Below are 24967 nucleotides of genomic sequence, written 5' to 3'. Positions count from 1 at the left end.
CCAATGTTCACCTTTGGCCAGCACCAGCAGGACAGAGCGGCCACCGCTCCCCCTCTGGCTTCCACCAGGCCTGGGCACTGAAGCACCGAGACTCCCCCGACACAGATTCCTTCCCAGGGGAAGGAGATTTTCCCACTGCAGCTGGCCTGGGAGATACAGAGGGGAAGATGTTATCAGGGCAGAGCAGTCTCTGAAGCCAGAGGACAGCTCTAATTATTGAGAGCCGATTCCGTTACGGCAATCTCAGCCCCAGGGCATCACAGGCCAGGTTTTCCAGGGGGGGCAAGTGTCACAGAAGCAGCTTATCCCCTGCACCCAGCGGAAAAATGAATTATGCACGTGCAGAGCAGAGCTGGGGCAGCCGCAGGGAGCCGTGCCATTCCCGTGCGTCACCAAACCGCTCGCTCCTCCTCCAGCAAGAGCCGAGAGCCCGCGGTGGCATCAGTCCGGACCTCCTGGCTTTTCATCCCGTGAGCTCCCAGGTCCCTTTCACCTCGCTCACCTGGGCATCCTCCTCGCCCCGGCTCCAGCCAAAGCTCCAGCGCGGACACGCGGCTTGGAAGGATGGCCGAGGAGCCACGTCCCGGAGCAGGACACAGGCAGCAACACGACCCTTGTTCTGCCAGCAGCTGCGGAGACAAGAGGAGAGAAACCAGAACAGCGGGTGTCAATGTTGACCCCCCCCAGGAAGGGCGCTGGGACACATCACCTGGAGGGGGGAACAGGTCCTCCAGACACCTCCCATATGGGGAAACTGAGGCAGAGTCCAGCAAAGCCACTTGTTCTTCCCCACTAGCTCCCCTTGTCTGGAGGGGGCAGGAGAGGGAGGGAAGGATTTTAAGGTCACCCCAAAGGTGGCAAGAAAGGAGGCAGCAAGTCACGGATTTAACCAACCTTCTTATTTCTTTATTTGAAAGGCACAGCTTGTACGTCCTTGATACAGCATTTTCAGTTCCTCTTATTATAGGTCAAGTGATTAAACACAAAAAGCAAAACAAGATCTTTCTAAAGGACTATATACAAACACCAGATTATTATTTAATTTTATTCTTTTTTGTTCCTTTTTTCTTTTTTTAGAAGACACGCTAGCGCACGGAGATAAGAACAGAGAAAGCTGCTGTATCCTCTACACGGGGGCGGAGGCGCGGGGAGGGGGTCCAGGACAGGCTCTCGGACCCCTGCCCCTCTGCCCCCCGAGCCGGGTGCGATGCCGAAGGGGAGCGGGTGGCGGGGGCTCCCCCTCCAGCCCGAGGAGCCGCCCGGCAGCCGCGGGACTGGGTGCGAACAGATACATGCAGAACAGCAAGGTGCCGGCCTGGTATTAGTGCAGGAGGGGCGCGGGGGGACGGGACCGGGACGGGGCGATGCGATGAGCTCGAGAGCGCTTGGGGAGGGAGGAGGTGGTTTCAGGGCAGGGATCCCAGCAGGAAGTTGTGCAGAAACCGTCAGGATCGAGGGGCGTCTTTAAATACCAAGTGGGGAGCGGCGGGAGCCACGCGGCACCGGGACAGCCGGGCTGGGGCTCGGCTCCGCGATGGAGCAGGGACGGGGGAGCCAGGCTGGGCACGGGGGAGCACGATCGGCCACACGGTTACTGCCACGGCGCTCGCGTTGCTGCGGAGCAGCCCGTCCACGGGGATGGCGGTGGGGCAGGAGACCCACCAAGCACGAGCCCCCACCATTCTGCTGCACAGCAACTAGAGAGAGAGATACTGCATCTTGCGTTAACCCCCCCACCCCCCGCAGCCCCCTCCCCCCGGCCCCCCGTCCGCTCTAATCGGATTTCTCCCCGTCATCGTCCTGGTGGGCGTCCCCGTCGTGGCCGTTCTTGTCCTCCTTGGAGAGGTGAGCCTGGGAGCCCAAGGCCGAGAGCGAGAGCAGCCCGGTGCCGGTGCTGACGGCGGGGAGGGACGGCGGCTGCAGCCCCACGGGCAGCGGAGTCAGAGGCAGAGCGAGCGCTTGGAGCTGCGACAGCTGGTGAGCTTGAAGCTGCTGCTGTAGGGAACGATGGACAGACAGAAGACACGAGAGGGATATTGTCATTTTGAGTGGACTTGGGCACCAAACCAAGGGCCTGTGCCAGCAGCCAAGCTTAAACCAGGGACCTCAGAGTCCTGGAGAGCAAAGGCTCAGGGGAAAAAACAAACCAACCACCACCACAACCCAAAAACCACATTCCAGATTCCCTGGGCTGTGACAGCCTCGAGAGAGGACCCAACAGCACATCCCCAGCGCCACACAGCCCCTGGTCCATGGGACATCTGGCCCCAGACTCCGGCATGTTCTGAGGATGCAGCTAAAGCCCTCCCGACCCTGACCAGGAGCAGATGGTGTTTTCATGTCAAGAAGCTGCTGCAGCTCCTCCTCAAACCCAAAGCTGCTCTCCTTGCACCCTGCTGGGCCGGCGCAGGGATCCGTGCTCCCCTGCAAACTCACGTCCACGTCGTAACAATGACTTTTGTGCAACCCCTGCACAAAACCAGCCCCACGCCAGCAGGACCAGCCCAGCGCTCCCAGCTCATCCCCGCGGGCTGCACATCCCCAGGTGGTGACTCCCCTGTCCAGCTCCATCTCCAAGGCCAAACACACCGATTGCCACCCCGCCAAACCCAAACTAAATGTGCATCACGTACACGGATGATGGAGTTCAGTTCTGGCGCCGTAACCTGCTTGGCTCGTTCAATGGCTCCCAGGACTTGCTGCTGATGCTGGTGTGGGGAGAACAGAGGGATTCGGGGTCATTTCTGGTGCCAGAGGGAAGGAGAACAGGGACCCATCCTGGGTACCAACTGCAGCAGCTGGAAGATGCTGCTGTGGAAGAACCCAGCACAGCTGCTCCAGACACCAGCAGGAAAAACAGCTGTATCACTTACTTTAAATAATAAAGGACAACTGTCCTTGCTCCTCTGAGAGCATGAGGGCTCTGAGCACCACACCTGCCCAGTGCTCTCCAGAGAATGGATTTTGCTTCGTCCCTTGGCAGCAGGACAGGGGTGGGGAGGGGAAAGGGGCTGCATTAAGATGCAAAAGGTTTCACCGTGGCTTAGCTATTAGGCAGCTCTGATCCCATCAGCAAGCCACTTTGTCTCCCCTGAGAATGGGTGGATGGGAAGAACACAGCCCATCCCTCAGCCCCATAACTAACACAGACCCAGAAACAGCCTGCACCCCACAGCTGGGATATAAACACCAAAACACCAGCCACGGAGCAGCCGCGGCGTTTGGGCTCTGCAGGGAGATGGGCAGATACCAGATACAGCACCGGAGGCGCTTCACGTTCCTCCTGCCTCAAGCAGCAACTTCAGTGCCCTCCCAATTAATTTCTCAGGAGAGTGGGAGGAGCCCATCAGCTGCATTAATTAACAAGGCAGAGGAACCAGATGGGGGTATTTTTTTGAACACCACCCTCCTCCAATTAGCTGCCCAAAGCTCCCACAGTGCAGAAGTGGCCAATGACTCAGGACTCACAGGTGGGAGAGAACAGAGCCCACCTTTGTCCCCATCCGCCAGGGAAGGGGACGGACGTGCCCCCAGGCCCAGCCGGGGGACTCACCTCTTGTGAAAGGTAGGGCAGAACCTGCGCACAAATCCCATTTAGCCTCTTGACGATTTCAGCCTAGGAGGGGAGAAGAATGGGGAGGAAAAGCATCAGGTGGCTCTGGACTGACCTCCCTCAGCACTGGCTGCTCTTCCCTCCCCAAGTCCCTCAACAGCCCTAAGAAAACACATTTCCCCCCAGAAAGGTGTCCTGGTGCCATGGGGCAGGGGTGGGGGTGTCACCTCACCCCCCCTGCACAGTTAAATGAATCAGTGCTGCTGACTGCAAAAAGCTTTCAACGTTCTCCTCCCTCTCTGGGTCTCCAATATTCATTTAACAAACCAAGAGCAGTGGGGATGTGTTGAATTACATTTGATGAGGTTTTCCCAGGGAAGCCAGGCTTGCAGGCTCACCAACGAGGGCGATGGGATCGGAGGCACCCAGTGCCTTTGTGGGGAACAGGATTTTGCTACGAGGCTTTATAAGTGAGCCACAACACGCAGGCGAGCCTGTGACTGGGAGCTGAAGCCAGATAGAGTCAGGCTCAGAGGAGGTTCATGTTGTTAACAGCACAGGTAATTAGCCACTGGGGATAATTAACAGCTTAACCACCAGTGAGGGTAATGAACAAACTTATCCAGGCTGCAGCAGAGTCTCTATCAGAAGGAGTCTTTCTTAGAAGGTCTGTCATCACGTTACCTAATCACAGCCCAAGAGAAGGGCGCTCTGCCCTGCAGCAAGAGCCCGGCGGGAGCCAGAGGCGCTTCTTGTGATCACAACAAACCTTCCCAGGCACAGGGAAGGCAGCGGGGCCAGGAGCCCACCCAGGGCCTGGGGAGGGACCCAGGGTCATCTCCAGCCCTCCCCATCCCTCCACTCGCCACCTGCGCTGCCGCGTCTGCCGCTCAAACCGCGTTCAGACCCTGGGGAGCAGCAGAATGCGCCCACAGCCCAGGGTGGGACCCTCAGTCCGGCACCGCGACCCTGACGTTTTACAGGCTCACGGCACTTCTAGTCGCCGAAATACCACCGAAGTGACAGGGGGCAAAGCGCAGCAGACCAAACACCGTCCCCAGGAATTAGAGAACTTGGAAACGCCTTCCCCTACCTGTTTGTGCATTTCAATATTCAGCCCGTAGGACATCTCGTAATACTGTACGGGGGGGAGAAGAGAACAAAAGAAACTGTAAGTCGAGTGTCCACCAGGTAAAGCGGCTTCGTACCGCAGCGCTGGGAACTGCTGCGTCCCTAGCGATGTCTTCACAGAGGCTGGGCAAGGATGGAAGAGCAGAGGCCAGCCCTGGGAAGCAAAGACAGCGGGAGGCAAACACGACACAGACCCTCACGCTGCGAGGGAACCCACCAACGGGGCCCACGCGGCACCTCCGAACCGTCGGCATCGAGGTGAGAGCGAGCGACGCTGCTTCCAACCTGGAAAAAGGCTCTGCAGGTTTCCATATCCACAGCCAAACAGAGAGCCTGACCGCGAGCTTTGCCTGGCCTGCGTCCTAACGCCTGCGTGGCTGCTTCAGCAGCAAATGGAGGAGATCGCAACTGGGCTTCATCTAGCAAGGAACACATCCAGCTGCGCGCAGGTCCAGCTGTTTGGGAAGGAGCTGCGTGGTACAAAACACACACACCAAAAAACCCACCCAGAAAACCCCTGCTCAGCAGCAACAGGCAGCTGTGGAGTAATCTATTGGCAGAAGCCACTAAATCCTGACCCCTGGAAGGAGCCGTGTGAAGGCTGATGTTTGATAGTTTAGAAATCTCCTCCCTCAGCTCGCAGGCTGCAATCGCGATTCTTCCGAAGGGAAAGAAAAATCCACATCTGTGCTCATTTAATTCAAGGAGAAGCTCACTGGCGTTTTGGTGCTGACGCCGCGAGCCTGAGAAGCGCCCAGCTTGGTATCGCCATGATCTCAGCCTGCGCCAGCACCGCTGCCGGCTCTCGAGGCTTCTTTGCATTCTGAAGACTGAGCAGGAAGCAGGAGCCCGACCCCCGAGCTGCTAATTGTGACTTATTCAAAAATCAGAGCAGCTGGAGCAGCTTTGCACATCCACAGAAAGGCTCCTCTTCGCTTGCCGGTGGGAGCCACAGCAGCTCTGCCGTCAACAAGGCAGGAGCCGCGGCGCCTGCGAAGCCTCGAGTGCCGCACAACCAGCGATAGCCCTTCCCCTCTGAATCAATCCTGGTGACTGTCAGCACTAAAGGAAAATCATCCATCTCAGCCACACCTGGAGGTGACCGTCCATAGAGGCGGCCGGGCCCAGGAAGCAATCACTGACCGCAGGGAGCGGGGAGACCTCCCGCTAACACACGAGGAAATCCATGACCCAGCACCAAGCACCCCTGCACCCCACAGCCTTGAAGTCTGGACACACGGACAGCACAGGAGGATGGAGGGGGCAGCTCCCTTATTGCTGGTTTTAAAGCCCTAGCTCCCCTCTGAGGAGCTGCTGTATTCATTTCTCCATCTTATCTCTTCCTTCTAGGGCAGGTGCAGCAGCTGGCAAGCAGACACCAGCTCATCTTTATGGACAGTATCACAACCTCCTCTTAGCTCCTTGATAGGGAAGGCACAGAGCACGGCCTTGCCCGGTATCCCCCTGCTAAAGGGCTCGTCCTCATCACCTGGCAGGCAAACTGTCACCCTGCCTGCAAGGATAACATGAAAAAGCCCCGCTTTCAGAAAAGCCAGTTTCAGCCTTGCCAAGAGACCTGCCGCTCCATGGCGCGAAGGCAAAACTGGAGCCCCCACCCGCACCCCCGCGCCGCCAGGGCCGGTCCTTACCATGACGTAGTGACGCTGCATCTCCGACTTCTCGCTGGCTAGTTTGTCACATTCCAACTTCAAGCTGAAAAGCCAAAAAAACAGTAAGAAAACCACAAAACAGGAGGTGAGAGAGACGACGGCCACGGAGCAGCTGCCTCCCCCACGGCCCCAGCCCGGCCACACCGGCTCCTCGGACGTCACCGTCCCGGCTCCACGTGCTGGCACGGCGGTGACCTCGGAGTCTGCTCCCCGCTTCCCAGCTGCAGCCCCACCAACACACGACCATCCAGCAGCTGGAAAATGACCTCCCAGGGCAAAGCCCCGTGGTGGGGAGCAGGAAGCCGGGCAGCAGCCGAGGTGGCCCCCCAAGGAGGGGTTTGCGGTTCCCCAGCCGATGGCGGACGGGCCTGTCCGCAGCACACAAGGGATGCTGCAATACAACTTCAAAACCAAAGCCAGAGCGGTTTCTGGAGGGCTGGGGGGGAAGCTCAAGTGCAGCACGTCCCTCCAGAAGAAAGGCTATCTTTCCTCCCCCCTAGGTTCTTCACACCCTTCAGAGAAAGCGACACTGCTCCCAGGGTTTTATGAGACTCCAGCTCACCAGCCGAGCAACTGCAGCCAGCGTGTGCTGCGGTTTTCTGTTTCAAACGAGGAACAGCTTCACCTACACAAAATGTGCTTCTTCCCCACCAGATTAAGTCCAAGAGGGTGGAGTGGGGTGGGGGGGACACCCTCCCTTCCAGCGGCCCCTTTCTGGGGCTCCCCACTGCCCAGAGACAAGGGGATGTCCAGGAATGGCCTGTGCCCAACAGTTGTTCCGCCTGCTCCTGCCAGGACGACACCACCTCAAGTGCGACGCAGCCTGCTGGGCCACGGCAGAGGCATCCCCCAGGTGATTCAACCCAAGAGCTTCACGTGTATTTCTGACACGCACAGTAACAGACTGTTCGGGTCAGCAGAAGTATTTCCACACGCACCCGCAGAAAAGCAGAAGCTTTTGGATCAAAGCGCTCCCTGCAGCATTAGCCGTCCAAGAATGGCAGCCAGCAAGAGGAACCGAGGAACAGTCCCGGCAGGACGCAGGAGGCCTGGAAGGGTCCTGGCCGAGCAGCGCTCGGAGGACAGACCTCGGCTGGAGAGGGAAGATGCAGGTTCTCCTCGCTGGGCTCCGAGTGGACGTGACTAATCCCCTGCCTCAGGTCCTCCTCCAGCCAAAGGTGACCCAAGCTACGCAACCGGGTCCCCGCCTGGGCACCCCCGCTCAGTCCGCGCAGCAAAGCAACCAACGATTCTGGTCTCCCAGCGGAGGCTGCGGGCGGACCCGGCCGGGCCCGTGGTGTGCGGGAGCACGTACCTGTGGTACTGGGCCTGCAGCAGCTGGAACTCGTCCTTGATGCGGTCGCAGGAGTCGGAGGTCGTGAACTTCAGCTGCTGCGGCAGGTGAGAGGAGCCCTTGAACGAGAGGAGACAGCGCTGGGCGCCGGGCAGGAGCTGCCCCGAGCCCGCCCCGGTCCCGCCGCCCCCGACGGGGCCACCTCGCTCGGCACCGGGGCTGCACCCGGCACGGGCAAGCCGGGCCCGGCGGCGCCCCGGGGACCGTGATATCAACCCGGGACGCGGCCAAGGTCACGCGTGGGCCCTTCCCCGGGCGCTGCCTCCGGCCCCGCCGCCCCTCGACACCGGCAGCGGCTCCGCCGGCGCGGGGCCCGGCCGGGGCTGGGGGGCGGGGAGACCCCCCCGGCCGCTCGCTGCCGGCGGCGGGAGGCGCTCGGCGAGCTCGGCCCCGCCGCACAGAGGCCGGGCGGCCCCCGCGGCCCCCGGTGCTCGGCCCCGCCCCGCCGTACCGAGTGCCGGCTTTGTGGAAACATCATGTCAGGCTGCGGCTCGGCCCCCGCACGGAGCGGCCCTGCTGCTGCTGCTGCCGCCACCCCCGCCGCGGTTCCCCGCGCCGCCGCCGCCGCCTTTGTCCGCGCCGGGCCCGGCCGCCCCGGCCCCGCGGCCGCCCCGCCCCGGCCGCGCCGCTCGCCCCGCGCCGCTCCCGCCGCCCCGCCGCCGGAGCCTATTGTCTAATGGCGGCTGCGGCTCCGGCTCCGTCCTGCGGCTGCTCGGCACCACCTGCCGCCGCCGCCTCCCCGGGCCGGGCGGGCCCACGGCCGCCCCCGCCCCCGCCGGTCCCGCCCCCGCCGCGCGGCGCCGGCGGCCGCGGACACCGGGCCGGGCTGCGGGGGGTCCGGCCGGGCCGGGAGCGCAGCGGGGGGCGGTAAACCGGAGGCCTCGGGGTTATTTCCCCTGGCCGGGGTGGCTCCAGGACCGGTGCCCGCGGCCCTCGGTCGGGCACGGGAGCTGGGGCAGCACCGACGGGGCTGCTCGCCTTCCGCGGCTCCCTTGGTTGGAAGTGTCTTGACCTACCCGGTAAAGGTAATTCCTGCGGCTCCTGCCATCGCATCCTTATTACCTGGTGTTAGATGGAAGGGGAAGCTTTGCTGTTAATGAAGCCACCGCTCCGGTTTCTCACAGGTTCTTAAACCTGATGTGGCACCGCAGGACCTGAACCGCGCTGGCAATGTGGGGAGCACCATTGGATTTTCATTTTCACATCCTTCCCCAAGTGCAAGTTTACATAGGGAGTTGTTTTGTTTTATTTCAATGAGCAGGAGGGAAGGCAAAGGCGAGGGAATTCACCTGCAGCTGGCCCCGAGCAAATCTCCCATCTCCAGACAATGGTAAATGCTGCTCTGGATGCAAACTTTGGTGCTAAACCTGATGCCTGAGGAGCAGACCCTGTAGTTTCTGTCCTGGGGGATCAATGGCATCCCTGCAGAGAGGTGGGGAATTTAGCCACAGACTTTGTTGCTGGAAGGACTTGGTTGCCATGGGGCCTCTTGCGTGTCACACACGCGGATGTGCCCGAGCTGAGCTGGGCTCAGGTCCTTGGGAGCCAGCCTGAGATTAACAGGCAGGAACATGCTGGTGTGTGAGCGCACATGGAGCTTTCACCAGGTTCAGATGCTGCTGTGTGTCTATCTTTAAAAATCAGTACATTTTCTGATTAAAAATAAACCCCTACTTGTTATGACCCCAGTGATGCAGGCTGGGCTGTTGTGGTATTTATTATAAAGAGAACAATATATAATAGAGGCTGAGTTATTGTGACACCTCCTGCATATTGTGCAGTAGCTTTTTTTTTTCACTTCAACATCTCCATATTAGTGAAAACTGTGGCAGCTTCATGCCAAGGATTATTAATAGTGCAGGCAGGCTTTATGTCCCTGCAGAATTGGGGTTGGAGAACAGGGTAGACAGACTCCCCCAGCTGATCAGCGTCCTGGTCCCCTCGTCACACGTTGGGAAGCTGAGCCGCCCTCGCTCAGGCTCTGCACAAGGGCAGCGAGATGCAGTTTGTAACTGGTGTGTGCAGGAGACCGGACCAGGTCACCGCTGTCCCCTCGCCGTGTCCTGCCCCACTGGTGAGCTCTGCCCATACTGGGGGGCACCGGAGCATGGCTGGCGTTCCCTGCCAGGCTTGTCACCTTGCTGCCACGCTGGGGAGAGCAGGGGACAATGGGATGCTGAAGGGTTTGGCCCTCAGCCCTGCGCTGCCTTCTCCTCTTTGCGACAACTCACCGTCCCTCCCTTCCCAGAGGGAAATGAAATCTTCCTTTATTGGCTTTTATGTTGTCTACAAAATGTTCCACTTTATCTCTTTTTTTTTTTTAAATTATTATTTTTTTTTACTCTTCTTACATTCTTCCAGGAAACACACTAATTTATGGTGCGATCTTGGCAAATCCCAATCCAGGGGAACACAAACTCACTTGTGCCTAGTAAATGACTCTTTAATGTGCCTGTCTCCAGCCGGGCGATGTATCCGCATCTGAAGAAGGGGGAATTACAACCTTGCCCGAGCAGCGGGTTTGCCCGTGTCTGCAGGGCTGAATACCGCAGCAAAACAGCCCACGGAGGGGATTCCCACCCGTGTGTCCGGGCACAACCTCCCTTGCCAGGCCAGCTCAGCCCCCCCACGGCACCAGGTCCAGGCGCAGCCCCCGGCGTCCCCTCCGTCCCTCACCACGGCCGCGCTCCCCAGCCCGCGGCCCCAGCGCCGCTTCCCCACGGCCGCGCTGGCATGATGCCAGACCGATAAACCAGCGCCGGCTGCTCCCATCTCGCTTCCTTCCAAAACCGCTTCCTCCAGCACCGGCCTCTCCCCACAGCTGCAGGGACAATGGGGACACAGCAGCGGGGTTGTCACCGCGCACGGGACCGGGACAGGGCGCTGCTGTGCTGTTTTGTTTGGTTTTATTATTAAATACAGCCTAGGAGGAGGCACAGAGGGACATGAGGACAGAGACCATCCTCCCCAGCCTGGCCCCGAACCTTAACCAAAAAAACCAAAACAACCCCACCAAACCAAACCAACAAAACACAACAAAAAGTTAAAACCAACCAACCAAAATTCCTAACACCACCGGACCCACCCGCCCCCCCGTCTCCCCAGCTCCCTCAGTCCAGATTTAGAAACAAACCAACAAATAAAGAACAAAACAAGGAGAAATTCCCCGGGCACTTTGCTGCGAGCAGCAGCGGCCGCCTCCCCGCGCGACGCCTGGCGTGGGCCCATGGCCACCCCAGCCCTCGCCGCTCGCCCCAGGCTCGGCCGCCGTGGCCACGGGCTGCACGTTCTTTGGGAAGTCAGCGGGAGGGCAGGGAGAGCCCGCCCGCCCGTCCGTCCGTCCATCCATCGCGGGGATGTCTGCGGGTCCACGCGGCGTGGGCCCCCCCGCAGTTGGCACCTCTCGTAGTCTCAGTAAATGACCTCGTAAACTGTGGCTTTCTTGTCCCCCGAGCCGGTCACAATGAACTGGTCATCCGTGGAGACGTCGCAGCTGAGGACGGAGGAGGTTTCCTTGGACTGGAGAGAGGAGGGCACAGGGTGAGCATGAGCAGCAGCCCCAGGTGAGGTCCCACTCCCACCCCATGGCCTTGGGGCACCAAGTTGTGCCCAGGGAGGCTGCAGGGACGAGTTTGTGTACAGGGCTGATTATTGCCAAGATACATTTACAGCTGGGTTGTACGGGGCAGTCCCCACTCTGCACAACCGCAGCCAGAGGAACGTCTCCCCGAAGCCGAAGGCTGCACACCTGGAAGATGCTGGCGCCATAGGGCGTGCGCCAGGCGTTCAGCAGGTTGTCCTTCCCCGTGCTCACAAACCACTTCCCTGGGGCGGGAGAAAATGGGTCAGCATTCGGGACTCCAAAAGGACCCATCTGGGGCCGCACGCAGCCCAAGCAGAAAACACAGAGCTCGCCTACCGCAGGAGGCGAATTTGAGGGAGAGGACGCAGCTCTCGTGGAGGTGCAGCTGGTACTTGTCGGGTTTGGTGACGTGCAGGATCTCCACGTTGCTGCTCTCCATGCCCACGGCCAGCCACTCTCCCGTGGGGCAGTACCCCAGGGAGAAGATCTGGGGGGACAGAGGGGCTCGGGCAGCGCCAGCCGCTCCCGGCCCCGCGGAGCTCCCGTCAGCCCGGCCCTACCTGGGAGCTGAAGTCGTGCTGCTGCAGCTGCCGCCCCTCGCGCAGGTCCCAGCACCGCACCGTGTTGTCCAGCCCCCCCGTCCACAGCTTGGTGCCATCATTGGAGATGTCGATGCAGCTGGCGCCATCCGTGTGGCCTTGGAACTGCCTGGGGAAGTGGGGACGGATTGGGGAGGGCACGGCCGTCAGGGCTACAGCATCCGCGGTGTGAAACCCCGGCTGCGAGGACAGGGACTGTCCCGTGGCCCGGGTCAGACTGTGGGGACCGAGCGGTCCCTGGCCCCAAGAGCTCGGAGCAGCCCTGCCCGCGCCGCCCTTGCCCGGGCTCACCTGACCAGGGTCTGGTTCTGCAGGTCCCACACCACGATGTTGCCGTCGCTGCAGCAGGAGAAGCAGACTTTGGCGTCGGGGCTGATGGCCAGGGCGTAGCAGGCGGGGGCGGAGGAGGTGAGCTCGGCCTTGATGCGGGGCGTGGGGGCCGCCAGGTCCCAGATGGACAGGGTGCTGGCCTCTCCCCCCACGATCAGGCTCCGGCCGTCGGGCAGCAGCTTGCAGGAGCGGATGTAGTTGTCGCGGTTCTGGGGTGCAGGAGGGAGGACCCCGTTAAACCCTTCAACAGCCCATAGCTCCGAGCACTAAAACACCATTTTTCCCTGCTTCCGAATTTCTGATGCAGCTTGAAATGATCATGACTCAGTCATTTCCTTGCTTATGCATCTGTATCTTCAAGGTCAGCACCATCCAGGAATATTTGTCAGGCTGCCCAGGCCCCAAGGCCGGCAAGTCAAGGAGAGGACTTGGGTTTGAGCTGTTCAAAGCAGGCACAGGGACACCGATTCCGGCAGCCCATTTACAATAAACCTCAAAGAACACAGGTTAAAAATACTCTCAGGTGATGGCTGTGCTTCCAGTCTGGCTCTGGTGAGCTGAGGCCTGACAGACCATTTCATTTATTTTTAAAAGGAGTTCTCCCTCTAGCCAGACTCACACAAGCAAAAGCAGAAACAAGGACAGAGCTGCATCAGTGATGCTTCAGCCCATGTGACTGCAGCCCATACGAAGTATCTGGCCAGGGGGTTGACAATGGCAAAGGTTCATTTTAAGTCAGAAAAATCAATGCCAAGAGGGGGGTGCTGTACAGGCCCCCAACAGCTTGGGACACTCAGAACAGATGGGTGGTGCAGGGTGGCACGCTGGCATCATGGAACCACCATCCCACCCCAGCAGCCCCATCCCAGCCCCACTTAGAAACACACACAGAGACTCCGCTCAGTGCACAGACACCCCCAGCGCCCCTGAGGTCCCTGACGGGGAACCCAGACACCGTCACCATGACACAGTGCAGGGAAACGAGCCCGTCCTCACCAGGCAGTCCAGCTGAGCCACAGCGGTCTTGGTGCCCGGCTGCGCCACGTCCCACACCTTCACGCAGCCCTTGCCCCCAGTGTAGACGTGCTGTGTGGAGTTGCTGATGGTGACGGCGCAGACCACCTCGCCGTGGGTCAGGGTGTGCAGCTGCCGAGCGTGCCGGGGGATGCCGGAGCCGATGAGGGCGTCGGGTGGGAACGGCACCGGCTGCATCTGCCCGTCGGCGCTGACGTGGAACGAGTAGGCGCTGGAAGGGGACAGAGCAGAGAGAACAGCTCAGGGTCCTGGGGAAGAGCAGCCCAGCGTGCCCGACCCCGGCAGCACGGTTGGGAGCCGGGAGCAGCGCGGTGCCCGGTGAAGCCTGGCCGGGCACGGCGGGGCTGCTGCTGCCCCCGCCAAGGCTGTGCCCTTCGCTGCCGGACACGCCATCCCTGCTGCAGGCAGCCCCACTTACGGTTTCCCTGACGTCCCCACGGGCATGCTGGCCGCCAACCCCGGGACACGCATGTGGGGGTGCGGGTCATAGCCCACCTGCGGGGAACAGCGGGTAAGGGACGCTCGCACCCCACGGCCCCGCATCCCCACAGCGAGAGGTTCACGCACCAGGGGGGAGCGCCCGTAGCTGCCGGCTCCCACGGCGGCCGCAGCCCCGTTGAGCTGCGGGGACATGAGGTGGAGGCTGCCGTAGGCACCGGTCCCGGCCATGTCCCCGTTAACCGCGGGGTGGGCCATGCTGAAGGCGGCTGAGTAGGGGCTCTGCATTCCCAGCGGGTTCCTCAGGCCCAGGGCTGCCAGGGGAGAGGCGGCGTGAAGGGACAGGGCAAGGGCCGTCCCCACAGGGGCTGCGGGACCAGTGCTCAGGACAAGCTCACCCAGAGAGTCCACGGAGGCCTTGGCAGCGGTGGGGCGAAACTGGGCAGCGCTGGAGCCCGGGGCCGCGGCGTCACCCTGGGAGGTGGGGGTGCTGGACTTCAGGCTGGGCGTCCCTGCCTTCTCCACCTGCCGGGAACAGAGCAGGGAGACCTGACAGCCACGCTTCCGCCCTGCGGGGGTGTCTCCTCAGGTCCCCCCCAGCAAGCTGATCCCTGCTCCTCGCCCTCCACAGCAGCCCAGCCCAGCACACGTACCGTGGGCGCATCCTTGCTGCGGGACGGGGACGTGCTGCTGGAGGAGGCCATGGAGGTTGGGCTGAGCGGGACAGGTTCCTTCCTCCCCAGCGGGACCTTCTCCGCCGCGTTCTCCCGGGACGAGTAGGAGTGCACGCTGTGCGGGGAGGACGGGTCCTGGGGGGGAACGGGATCAGCTGCAGTAGTGCAGGCAGGAGCACAGGGACACCCCGGCCACAGTGAGCTGTGACATCCCCCCTGCCCCTTCCCAGCCCCCCGGCGCACTGACCTCATCCACCACCAAGTTGTCTTCGCTTTTGTCCGCGTCGCTGCCCTGAAACGCAGAGGACAGCTGGAGCCACAGGGGCTTGCGGCTGCCCCACTCCCAGCTGGGATGCTGGAGGTGTGGGGAGGACAAGAGGGGACAGGGATGTCCCAGCTGAGGACTCACGTAGTCTGTAACAAAGTCCTTCTCCTCCACCTTCCTCTTCTTGCTGCTGCTCAGGTACTCGGAGATGCTTCGTGCCCGCTCCCCGTTGGGCAGCGCCAGGGAGCTCTGGGGACACAGAGTCAGGGGCTCCTGGGACAGGCAGCACCAACACGGGGCTGCCCCGGCTCCGTGGCACTAGGGGCCCCGTGCAGCCCCCGGTGCAGCCAGCTCAGGCTTCAGCTCCCACCAAGGCGTGACGAAGCGGACAGGATGGTTTTGCCCACATGCCGTGGGGAAGGGGTCCCCATGTCGAGCGCACCCACCCGCTGCCCCCCGCAGAGCTGTGCCAGCAGCGAGGCCTCGGCTGGGGAGCAGGACCCATCCCCGCAGCCGCCTGCGCCCCAGGACCCGGCCAGAGCCTGCGCAGCCACAGCGAAACGGTGCAAGAGAAGGAAAAGGCACTTACGGGGCCGGGGTCCCGCTCTGTCGCCGTGGCAACCCAGTGGCGCAGCAGGAGGAGGAGGAGGAGGGAAGGAAGGACACTGTGCCACCACCCAGAGCCCCGGGAAAGCCGCCCGCTCCTCCCACGGTGCAGGGGTGCCCGTGGCAGGGCCAGGCCAGCGGCAGGATGAACCCCAGCCTGTCCCACTGCCCTCGCAGCAGTGCTGCTCGGTGGGGACGCTCCCAACCCAAACCCCTCGCAGGCACCAAGCCCCCCGTTCCACCAGTCCGGTCAGGAGCCCCCACGCGTGGGACAAGCCGCCCCCCACCCCAGGGAGATGCCCATGGGGAACAGAGGCAGCCCCGGGGCCCAGCACTACCGGTTCCCGGGTTTGCTGGCTGCCAGGACGGTCACACCAAACTCACCCCGGGGCTCGGTGTCGTGGACTCCTCGGTCATCTTTGGCAAGGAGCTGGGCCTGGGCCCCCAGCGCCCCAGAGAGCGCCAGCAGCCCCGGGGCGCTGCCGATGCCGGCGAGGCTGGCGGGCTGCATCCCGGAGGGGTGGGGGGTCAAGGGGATGGGGGGAGCGTGGTGCGAGAGGTGCTGGGTCTGCAGCTGGTGCTGGAGAGCAGCAGGAGGAGAGAGCAGAGGCAAAGGGCTGTGTCAGGACGGCTGCTGGGCAGGGGGAAGTGGCTGCTCCTGCCCAGCAGCAGCCCTGGACCAGCCGGGGACTGAGCTGGGTGAGGAGGGGCAGGACACGACCCCAGGGTGTCCCCAGCCGTGCTGTGAGGGCCACCGCATCCCTCCACCACGTCCCTCCTGCTATCTCCACCCACCCTGTGACAGGATCTACTGGGATGGATGGGGGATGCTCCCCATACCCACAGCACCGTACCACTGCACCCCGAGCGAACGCGGGGGTGTGGGGACAGTGGCAGGCAGAGGGCTGACGTACCCCGATCGCCGCGTTCAGGTCGGTCATAGTCACCTGCTTCGCACGCTCCACGGCCTGGACCACCTGCTGCTGGTGCTGCGGGAAAGAGGAGGGTCAGGTCACCCCAGGCAGGGACCCCAGCGCCCGCAGGGCGTTGTTTCTGCAGGGGATGGGGCAAAGCCAGCCCCCCCCAGCCCGGCCCGGAGCAGGGATGCTCCCCGTGCCCCGAGGGAGCTCTGTGTGCAGGCACGGAGCCTGCGGGCTCACCCACCTCCTGAGACAGGAACGGGATGAGCTGGGCGCAGATCACGTTCAGCCGCTTCGCGATCTCCGTCTGGCAGCAGAGAGGCAGCGTCCTCAGGGCAAGCGGCAGAACTGCCCCCGACCCGCCACGGGGGCTCCCCAGGCAGCCCCCTCCCCACCACCACCACCCCAGCAGCCCCAGGAGCTGCTGCTCAGCACCAAGGAGCAGAAACGCCCCGGGGAGGGGCGGAAAAATCAGGAAAGCTGCTTCTTAACACCACCAACACCAAAAACACGAGCCCAGCATCCTCCACCACGACCCAAGAGGGCTCCCACCTCCTCCCTGCCAGGGATGTGGAGCCCCATGCAGCTCCCAGCCCCGCGGGTCAGGCCCCCGCAGGCTCCCTCCGCCCTCGGCGCAGCCTCCTGCGGCACCACAACCGCTAATTGCCGCTCTCTGGCCGCAGGAAGCCCTGGAGAGGTGCTCTCCTCGCAGCTGCTGCTTTGCTGCAACACTTGAGTGCCACAGGCAATCAGGAGCAGCGCAGGAGGGAGCGCAGCGGCGTGCCGTGCCCCCACTGTACCCCCCGGCCGGGGCAGGACCCCCCGGCCCCACGCTGCACCACCCGGCTGGGGGTGAGCACAGAGCTCAGCCACCCCCAGCCCCACAACCACAGCCCTGGGGTTGAACCCAGAGCTTCTTGTCAGCCTTTTGTTGGGGCTGAAGGGCCCCAATAGCCGGGGATGGAGCCAAGTCCCCGATCTCCCCACTGGGACACGGACCCAGGGACACCCTGCGCTGCCCTCTGGAACAGCCACCAACCCCTTTCTGCCAGACCCACAGAGAGCAGGAACAATCCAGCACCCGCCCTCGCTTCCCCTTCCGAGGGAGGCAGAAAAAAGAGAAAGAAAAGAAAGAAAGCGGGGGGAGCAAGGAGATTTGGCAGCCGGCGGTTCTGGGAAGGATTTAGCTGTCTCCCGGGGCCGGCAGTGATGGATTCTCTTCCCTAATGCACTGATGGGCAGCAGCTCCTTGGGGAGAGCTGCCTCCAATTCACTCGCACTCGTTAATGTGCAATTTACTGGCACTTTAACGCTCTCAGCATGAAAAATGATCATGCTGTTTCAGCCCCCCCAGCCACCAGCACCGTCACCTCCCCTCTGGCTCGCGGTAAGCAAGTCCAAGGCCAGGCTGACTTGGGGAGGTGGTTTTATAAAAAGCCACAGGCCCCTTCCACACCAAAAAGCACCCCCAAACCAACAATAAATAGATTAACGTCTCCCGCTCATTCCTGTCTTGAGCTTCCCCTGCTGAGCTGTGGCTGCCTGGAAAGCTGCATCACCACAGCCTTCCAAACCCACCCCGGGTAAAACCCCCCTGTGCCACGGCCCTTGCCGGTGCCAGCGCTGCCCTCACCGGTGCCGCGGGCACCCGGGGATGCTGGCACGGGGCAGCACCGCCCCGCGGCGCTGCCAAGAGCCCTGCCCGTGCCCACGAGCAAGCGAGGAGGAGAGGTGGCGACTCGATCTCCCCGCGGCGGCGATAACCCGCGGCTCCCGCGCAGGCGGTTCCCATTTTTCACACAATGGCCGCTGGCTGTCAGAGCAGACTTACGGGCCCTTGTTAAAAGTGCAGACAGCTCGCTGGCGGGCGGCCAGTGGCACCTGGAACCAGCAGAAAACACACGCCTGCGAGGGCTGGGGAGAATCAGCAGCCGGAGGAGAGGAGCGGGGGACCGTGCAGACCCTCGGCATCGCCCGGTGGGACGGCGCGGGGCATGGCACGCCGTGGGACACGCCGAGAGTGGCAGAAACCCCTAACCGGCAGGCGCGGAGCTGGTGACAGTGTGTGCCGGGCAGCCCAGGGCCAGCGCCCGCGCAACAGTTGGCGGAGGCGGCGGGCGCGGGAAGGAAGGGGCCGCGGCTGCAGCACGCCTCGGCAGGCTCCTCCGCAGCCTCTTTAAAAATAGATGAGAAGAAACCTTCTGTCTCAGAGCAGCTGGTGACCTGGAGCGCGGCGCAGCGGGAGGAAGGGAGGGAGGGAGGGATGGGGAGGCAGCGAGGGGGGATGTGCAGCCCCAAGGCCCCGGGGAGCCCACCCGATGCTGCTCCCCACCTTGGGATGCTCCTCATCGCCCTGGCGAGCCGGCCCCAGGGCCAGCTGGCACTGGGCAGTTGCAAAGGCAGCGAGCCAGAGCTCGTCACCCTGCTGTGACATGGCACAACTCCTCGCTCTGCGGGAGCCCATCTCCTCCATGACGGTCCCCAAGTGGCCGCGCACAACCAACGTTAACAGTCGTGCAAGCACTAGTGCTCCACCACTGCTCTCTCCCCGCTGCAACAAGCTTATCGCAACCCAGCTGAGAACACGCTCCCGAAAGCCAGCGAGCAAATGGCAGCTCACAGCAGAGTGCACGCGTCTGCAGAGAGCTGAGACGGGCCAAGGCCACGACACGGAGCGGGGCAGAGCTCCCAACATCCAGGGAGAGGAGCACAACCCCCAAACAGCTTCATGGGCTACACAGCAGGGAGATGCTTCCCATGCATTCCGTGGGGATGACCCTGAAGGGGCAGGGACAGGGAGCTGGAACACGCTCCCATGCCGCTGACACTCACCTGTTTGTGCATCTCGATGTTCAGGCCATAAGACATCTCATAGTACTGCAAAGGAGAGAAGGCAGCATCAGCATGGGGAGCCCAGGGGGACTCACAGCCCGAAATTCCTCCCCGGTGCTGGTGTGTGGGGTCACCCTGCTCACGAACACCCACACTGCGGCCAGGCCAGGGGGAAAGATAATGGTCCCCAGCTCGTTGTCTGGGAGCAGAGGTGTCTCTGGCACACGGCTGCAGAACGGACCCAGTCGCCGTCCATGTGGGAGAGGCTCCACCATGGCCCTGCCACCGCGCGCGGGGACAGCCAGGCTCGCTCGAACACCACAGCTCGTGCCGGGGGAAAACCAGGCCGTAACAGGCACAGGAACAGCTCTCAGAGCCCAACCACACAGCCAACACGCAGGGAAGCCAAAGCATCCCCGGGGCTGTGCGTCCTTTGATGGTTCAGAGGAGACACCCCCCGCCGCCCTTCTCCTTTCAGGTGCAGCTCACTCACCATGACATAATGACGCTGGATTTCTGTTTTTTCTGTTGCCAGCTTTTCACATTCTAACTTCAAGCTGTAAAAATAAAGAGAAGAGGAGAGAGAGGGAGGGAGGGAGAGGGAGAAACCCCCTGCCCACCTCCCAAAGTCTCCCGGGCTGGACAGAGCACAAGCAGTCCCAGCACACCCCATGCTCCAGCCTCCTGCTCTCAGGTTCAACCCCACTTGCCAGCACAAGCCAAGAAAACCACCTGAAAAAGGGTGGGAAGGGGCTGATAAAGAGGAGATGGACAGCAAAGGGATCAAGGCATCGGGAAGCAGTCTGCACAGTTTTAACCCCCTCCCCAGCATCTGCTTCCCAAATGGAGCGAGCTGCAAAGCCGAGCTGCGTTTCAAACCTTGCTCTGCCCAGCACCGCGTGGGGAAGGGGAGGCGATCCCGGCCAGCAGCACAGCGGATCAGATAAGTGATGACTCCAGCTCAGCCCAGAAGCCGGGCCCTGGAAGTCAGCACCCTCGTCCCAGGGCTTTTGGCAAAAGAAAGCCGAGTTTCCCCCTCTGGCTGTGTCATTTCAAGCTCCCAAGGTGGTGCTTGGCACAGCCGTGCTCCAGATGGACCAGTGCCCGCAGCAGCACGGGACGGCGCTTCCCGCCAGCCCGCACGGACACCAGATCTCAGCCAGCACCCGTTGGGTGCCCAGGACCTTGCTGGCACACCAGCTCTCGTGGCTCCTCACCTGTGGTATTGGTTCTGCAGGAACTGGAACTCCTCCTTGATGCGGTCCAGTGTCTCTGGGTAGGTCAGCTTGAGGGATTGGGGGGTGCTGGGGATGGCGCTGGCAGCGACAGCAGCTCCCGAGGCAGCCGAGGGTGCCTGCAGATGGGCCTAGGCAGAGGAGGGGACCCCGAGGTCACTGCCCATGGCCAGCGAGCTTCCCGAGTCCCCTGGGGTTTCCTGCGCTTGGGAGATCAGCACATGGAGGAGGAGGAGGAGGCCGTTACCGCAGAGGAACCTGCTGACAGCCGGGCACCAAGGGCAAGCATTCTCCAGCTTTTCAGCACCAGTTCAGCCACTGAGCCAGAACAGGAGGATGAACAACCAGCGGCACAGAGCACACAGCGCTCGGGCCCTCCCGCCCAGCCCCGGCACGGGCTCTGTCCTCACCCACGTGCCACACGGCAGAGCTTCCCACCCGCTTGTCACCAGTCCCACGGTCATGCCCTGACCACAATCCGGCTTCCAGCACGTCGGCAAACCCAAATCCCCGCAGTGCTGGGGCTCTGCAGCTGTTTGTGAAGAGCCACAATGCTCCTGCATGTGTTACGCGCTCTCGGCGCAACTTGTCAGGCCAGGGCTGACCCGTCCCGCGGGGTGAGGCAGGTGCAGGGCTCGCTTTGGGGTGCGGGCCCTGCCGCGACCAGGCCAGCGCGGCTGTCACCGCACCGCCTGGCTGCCCACGGCCCCGAGGGGACGAGGCCAAACCGCGGGCTCACCGGGGGCCGGTTCTGCGGGAACATCTTTAGCACCAAACGGGCCCAGGATCCCTCTTGCTGCTCCAGGTCCCGATGCAGGCTCAGGACGGGGCCTGGGGACGCTCCCCAGCTCCGGATCAGGTCCTGGGAGAGAGACAGGGAGTCACCGCCCGGCGCTGCCCGCTCACCGGTCAAGCCCCGGGGCACCGGCTCCCCCCGCACCGCGCACCCCGGCTGAGCCACACGCATCCCCCCGGGGACCGGGGGACCCCGGGGCTCCTTCCGGGCCCTGCGGGACCCGCCCGCCGCAGGACCCCCCGCCGCCCCCGGCCCGCGCCCCCCCGCGCCGCGCAGACAATGGCCCCGCCGCCGCCCGCAGCAGGTACGGTCGCGGGGAGGGACCGGCCTCGCCGCCGCCCCAGCCTCGAGCGGGTCCGGCCCCCGCCCGGCGGGAGTCCCGGAGCAGACCCAGCCCGGCGCGGCGGCGACCGAACCGGACCGGTGCGGGACGGGACTCACCGCGCTGCTGGCCCCGGCCCCGGGCGCGCACCCGTGCGGCGGGGCGGGCCGGGCCGAACTGCGGCGGGCCCCGCAGCACCGGGCAGCACCGGGCCCGCACCCCCTCCCGCCCCGCCGGGCCCGGCGCCCCCGCCCGCCGCTCTGCGGAGCGCGATCAATGAACGAGCGCCAGCGCCGGCTCCACGTGGGGCCTGGCCCGTGCGGCCAATCGCCCCGGCCGCCAGCCAATGGGAACCCGCGGGAGCGGCCCCCACCCACGTGGGGCGCGCCGAGCTGCCTTCCCATTGGCCAAGCGCCCCGGCCGCCGCAGAAGGTGTCAATCTGGGGAGGCTGAGCAGCCAAATAAGGGGCGGCTCGGGCGGGGAGCGGCGTTAACCCGTGCGGTGCCGGGCGGGGGCACCGGGGAGCCCCGGGGGAGCCCCGGGAGGGCGGGCACGGCGGGGGCAGCTCCCGGGCCGCCCCCCAGCGGCAGCCCCGTGCTCCAGCCCCGGCCCCGCGGCGGGACCCCCCCCCGTCCCCGCTGCTCCCGCAGAACGGAGCGGTTCGGTTCGCACCGAGCGGCCTGCGCCTCCCGCCCCACCCGCACCCCTTCCCGCTCACCCCGCTCTGCTGCTCCGGCCTTGCTTTGAGTAAACACTAAACACAAGAAGTCGTTGTCCCCCGTTGCACTCTCCGCTACCCCCCCCCCCCCCCCCCCCTTTTTATTTTCCTTAATCAAGAAAAGAAACGAAACACGAAATCCTCCCCTGGGGCTGCGGGTCTCGGTTCACCGAGATTTCCCTGCGTCATGTGATGGCGGGAGCATCCTCCTCCTCCTTCTCCTCCTCCCCGGGCCCAGCCTCTCCCACGGCCCCCGGAGCCCCCGGCCCGCTCCCCGGCAGGGACCCCCACACATTCCCCCCACCCGCCGGCACAGGGGTCTGGCATCCAGCTGGCCCAGATGTGGAGCTGCCAGCACCCCGGCCCCCCCGGCAGCGCCCGCAGCCCCGCGGGACGCTGCTCCACGGCAGAGCTGCTTCCCTGGGAAAACTCAGGCGTGGGTGGCTGGTTGAGCTGCGGAAAGGGACCCCCACGTTGCCAGCCCCAGCACCCCCCCCAGTCCTGCCCGCCCTCCTCCCCAGAGCCCCCCGTGTTTCCAGACAGTGCGCTGGGGTCCGTACAACCCTCTGGGTTTCTCTCAAGGGTTTTCTGGTGTTTTTCTCCTTTCAGGGAGATGGGTTGTTCGATGTTTTCTGCTGCCTGCAGGTCAATCCGGGCTTACACAGAGCAGGAAATAAAACATTCGAAGAGCGGCAGCTGCGTGGGGTCACCCGCTCCTCCTGTTTAATGTTAATCCACGGGCAGGCCCAGCCCCTTTCATCCCCACCGCAGCTCGTCCTCTTAGTCCCGTCACCATTTGGGAGGTGGCGATGCCATCGGCCCGTGGGACAGGCCCGTCCTCGCACCCCAGCGCAGGGACAGGCCTTGCGGGGGGATCGAAGTGACTCCACTGAGCAGAAAGCAAAGCAAACCCCACCACTTCCCCAGCCCCTTTTCCTTTGCCCAGGTGGTGTTTGTTCAGAGACACCCCAGCACCGGCCATCCAGAAGGGAAACTCCCTCCCACCCAGTTGAAATGCACTGTTAAATGCACCCCCTGTATTAGCTGAGCCTTCCCGCACCCAAGGGTGACGGTATTTAAGGAGTCGCACCTGCACATCGCCTGGAGTGGGGACAGCACAAGATGTTTAAAACAGGAAGGGAAAAATCCAACAGAAAGCAAATGATCCCAAAACGCATACACAGAGACGCAGCCGCACACATAAACACACACACGCACGGGTCAGGAAGCAAACGGGGTGATGGGGAGGGAAAGCAACAACTGAGATGTTCAAGTTACATCTGATTTTTGTGTTTGGTTTATTTTCTAGGCTTTTTGTATCTTTAGGACACTCCGGTGATCCCAGACCCACTCTGGCTGAGATGGGGCTGGGGAGGTGGGTTGGAATTTGCCTTTGCCTCTGTTCCCCATCACCGTCGCACCGGAGCGTGTGGCCGCTCACGCCGGCTCCTAACGCAGCGCTGGTGGGGGACGAGAGCCCGTCCTGGGGGACAATTCACCTCCAGGCCCTGTTAGAAAAGAACAATAATAATAATAACCTCAACAAAACCACTAAATAGAGCGTGACTGCGCTAAGGCCACCCTGCGTGCGCCCGGAGGGCTCGGGAGTCCCGGAGCAATGGGCTGCATGGCTGGGGGGGGGGAGAGTGGCAGAAGAGCAGTCTCCCAGCCCTTATTATATTTTAAAATGTAATAACAGCGCGATGTCTATTTTTGTAGATGGAACGGATCATTTCTGGAAGAGAGCCATAAATCTCAAAGGGAGGGGAAATAATTTGGCCAAGGTCATGTCGAGGCGGCGAGAGTGTAAAAGGGGAAAAGATATTAAAATAACGCGAAAAAAAGCAGTAAAGAGCTGGACTAAAACACCAGCTTCACCCAAAGCCCCCTCCCCAGCCTGGGAACCCCGTCCCCTCTGCCCTGACACTTTAAGCGTCACCCCACAGGGCTGAGGGGGCTGGTGAAGGAGCAGAGAACAGAGACCCCAACACGCAGCTCCTGGCAGGACCCTGGTGCCATCAGGTGGGTCTTGCAGCCCCTTCTTGTCTCTCTCCATGGCCACAGCAGCCCCCACGCTGTGCTCGGGGACCCCTCACCATTGCGGCAGCTCATCCACCACCATGCAGGTCAGGCCTTCCCGAGCAAGGGCCAGGGTGGGTGGGAAAGGCCGGACATCCCGTGGCCGGGCTGGTGCTTCCCGAGCGCGCGTCCCTGGCAGAGCCACGGCTCCGTGCGGCTCCTGGCAAGCGGCAGAAAACAAACTGCTGCTCGTACCCTCTGGCTGCTGCTCCGGGCTCGGCTGCCAGCTCCGCCGTGCCAGAGCAGCTCTGGTGGGGCTCCGGGGTTATGTGGCTCCCAGTGGCATCCGCTGGCCGAGGGGCATCCCCAGCCTGCACCAGCCCCTGTGCCAAACACCAGTGACCCCCGCGCTCCAGCAGGATGGGCCACCAGGCTGGGACAGGCTCCTACCCAGCTGCTCTAATGAGAAAGGCATCATTTAGCAGCCTCCCATGGGCGGGGGGCTTTCCCATCCTCGGTTCTTCCTCCTTTTGCTATTTGATTTCTTCTCTATCCCCTTCCTTCCTTTAGTGAGATCAAAGGAGTCTTTGTGGCACCGGGCACGTTTCATAGGAATCGTTGATTAAAGTCTGTGGGGCACTGATGGGAGGAGAGGAGGAGGAGGAGGAGAAAGAGAAGGAGGAGGAGGCTGGAGGGAGCCCCGCGGCCCCCGGCCGGGGCTGCGGAAGGGCTGGGGCTGCCGGGGCGGCCCCGCGGTCCCGCCCCGCTCCGGCGGCTCCGCCGGGCTCTTGCTGCCCTCTGCCGCCGGCCCGGCGCTGGGCACGGCCCCGGTGCTCCCCGCGGTGCTCCCCGCGGCGCGGCAGCGGGACGGGGCGGGCGCTGCCCG

At 63.0% G+C, this 24967-nt stretch overlaps 2 protein-coding genes and 1 long non-coding RNA gene across 14 annotated transcripts in view; all 3 read right to left on the bottom strand.

Moving 5' to 3' along the window:
• TLE2 (TLE family member 2, transcriptional corepressor) overlaps positions 1–22160 on the bottom strand; it is a 38738-nt gene extending 16578 nt beyond the window's left edge. Inside the window, exons 1-21 of one of the 11 annotated variants that reach the window (XM_065042168.1) lie at positions 22063–22160; positions 20965–21087; positions 20208–20356; positions 19870–19997; positions 19484–19547; positions 18991–19035; positions 16403–16465; positions 16153–16227; positions 15623–15818; positions 15222–15238; positions 14777–14881; positions 14615–14659; positions 14347–14502; positions 13823–14218; positions 13674–13750; positions 13217–13466; positions 12182–12429; positions 11852–11999; positions 11628–11778; positions 11457–11533; positions 10598–11227 (exon numbers count right to left, since the gene is read on the bottom strand). In XM_065042168.1, coding sequence (XP_064898240.1) covers positions 11120–11227; positions 11457–11533; positions 11628–11778; positions 11852–11999; positions 12182–12429; positions 13217–13466; positions 13674–13750; positions 13823–14218; positions 14347–14502; positions 14615–14659; positions 14777–14881; positions 15222–15238; positions 15623–15818; positions 16153–16227; positions 16403–16465; positions 18991–19035; positions 19484–19486 — 2160 coding nt within the window. In that variant the 5' untranslated portion in view covers positions 19487–19547; positions 19870–19997; positions 20208–20356; positions 20965–21087; positions 22063–22160 and the 3' untranslated portion in view covers positions 10598–11119. Of the gene's footprint in view, positions 1–10597; positions 11228–11456; positions 11534–11627; positions 11779–11851; positions 12000–12181; positions 12430–13216; positions 13467–13673; positions 13751–13822; positions 14219–14346; positions 14503–14614; positions 14660–14776; positions 14882–15221; positions 15239–15622; positions 15819–16152; positions 16228–16402; positions 16466–18990; positions 19036–19483; positions 19548–19869; positions 19998–20207; positions 20357–20964; positions 21088–21462; positions 21763–22062 lie in introns of those variants that run through there. The other 10 variants (XM_065042159.1, XM_065042160.1, XM_065042167.1 and 7 more) reach the window with 10 other exon arrangements.
• Positions 885–8417, bottom strand: TLE5 (TLE family member 5, transcriptional modulator). 2 transcript variants are annotated; one of them, XM_065042174.1, is made up of 7 exons: positions 8160–8417; positions 7670–7767; positions 6334–6397; positions 4647–4691; positions 3554–3616; positions 2634–2708; positions 885–1992 (listed from the first exon to the last, which is right to left on the bottom strand). In XM_065042174.1, exons 1-7 carry the CDS (start codon positions 8184–8186, stop codon positions 1774–1776), a joined length of 591 nt encoding a protein of 196 aa, XP_064898246.1. In that variant the 5' UTR covers positions 8187–8417; the 3' UTR covers positions 885–1773. The 2 variants fall into 2 exon arrangements, with proteins under 2 accessions (XP_064898246.1, XP_064898245.1); XM_065042173.1 differs by having other exon boundaries at positions 885–1995; positions 8160–8409.
• Positions 22161–23330: 1170 nt separating the features above from the next.
• LOC110363846 (uncharacterized) lies at positions 23331–24711 on the bottom strand. The gene is made up of 2 exons (XR_010468229.1): positions 24337–24711; positions 23331–23570 (listed from the first exon to the last, which is right to left on the bottom strand). It is a non-coding gene; the product is annotated as an uncharacterized LOC110363846 (long non-coding RNA).
• Positions 24712–24967: the final 256 nt, after the last annotated feature.

The sequence above is a fragment of the Columba livia genome, chromosome 27, assembly GCF_036013475.1.
Source record: "Columba livia isolate bColLiv1 breed racing homer chromosome 27, bColLiv1.pat.W.v2, whole genome shotgun sequence".
Taxonomy (NCBI): Eukaryota; Metazoa; Chordata; class Aves; order Columbiformes; family Columbidae; genus Columba; species Columba livia.
The sequence above is the reverse complement of the archived record's forward strand: the minus strand, read 5'-3'. Positions and strand labels throughout refer to the sequence as shown.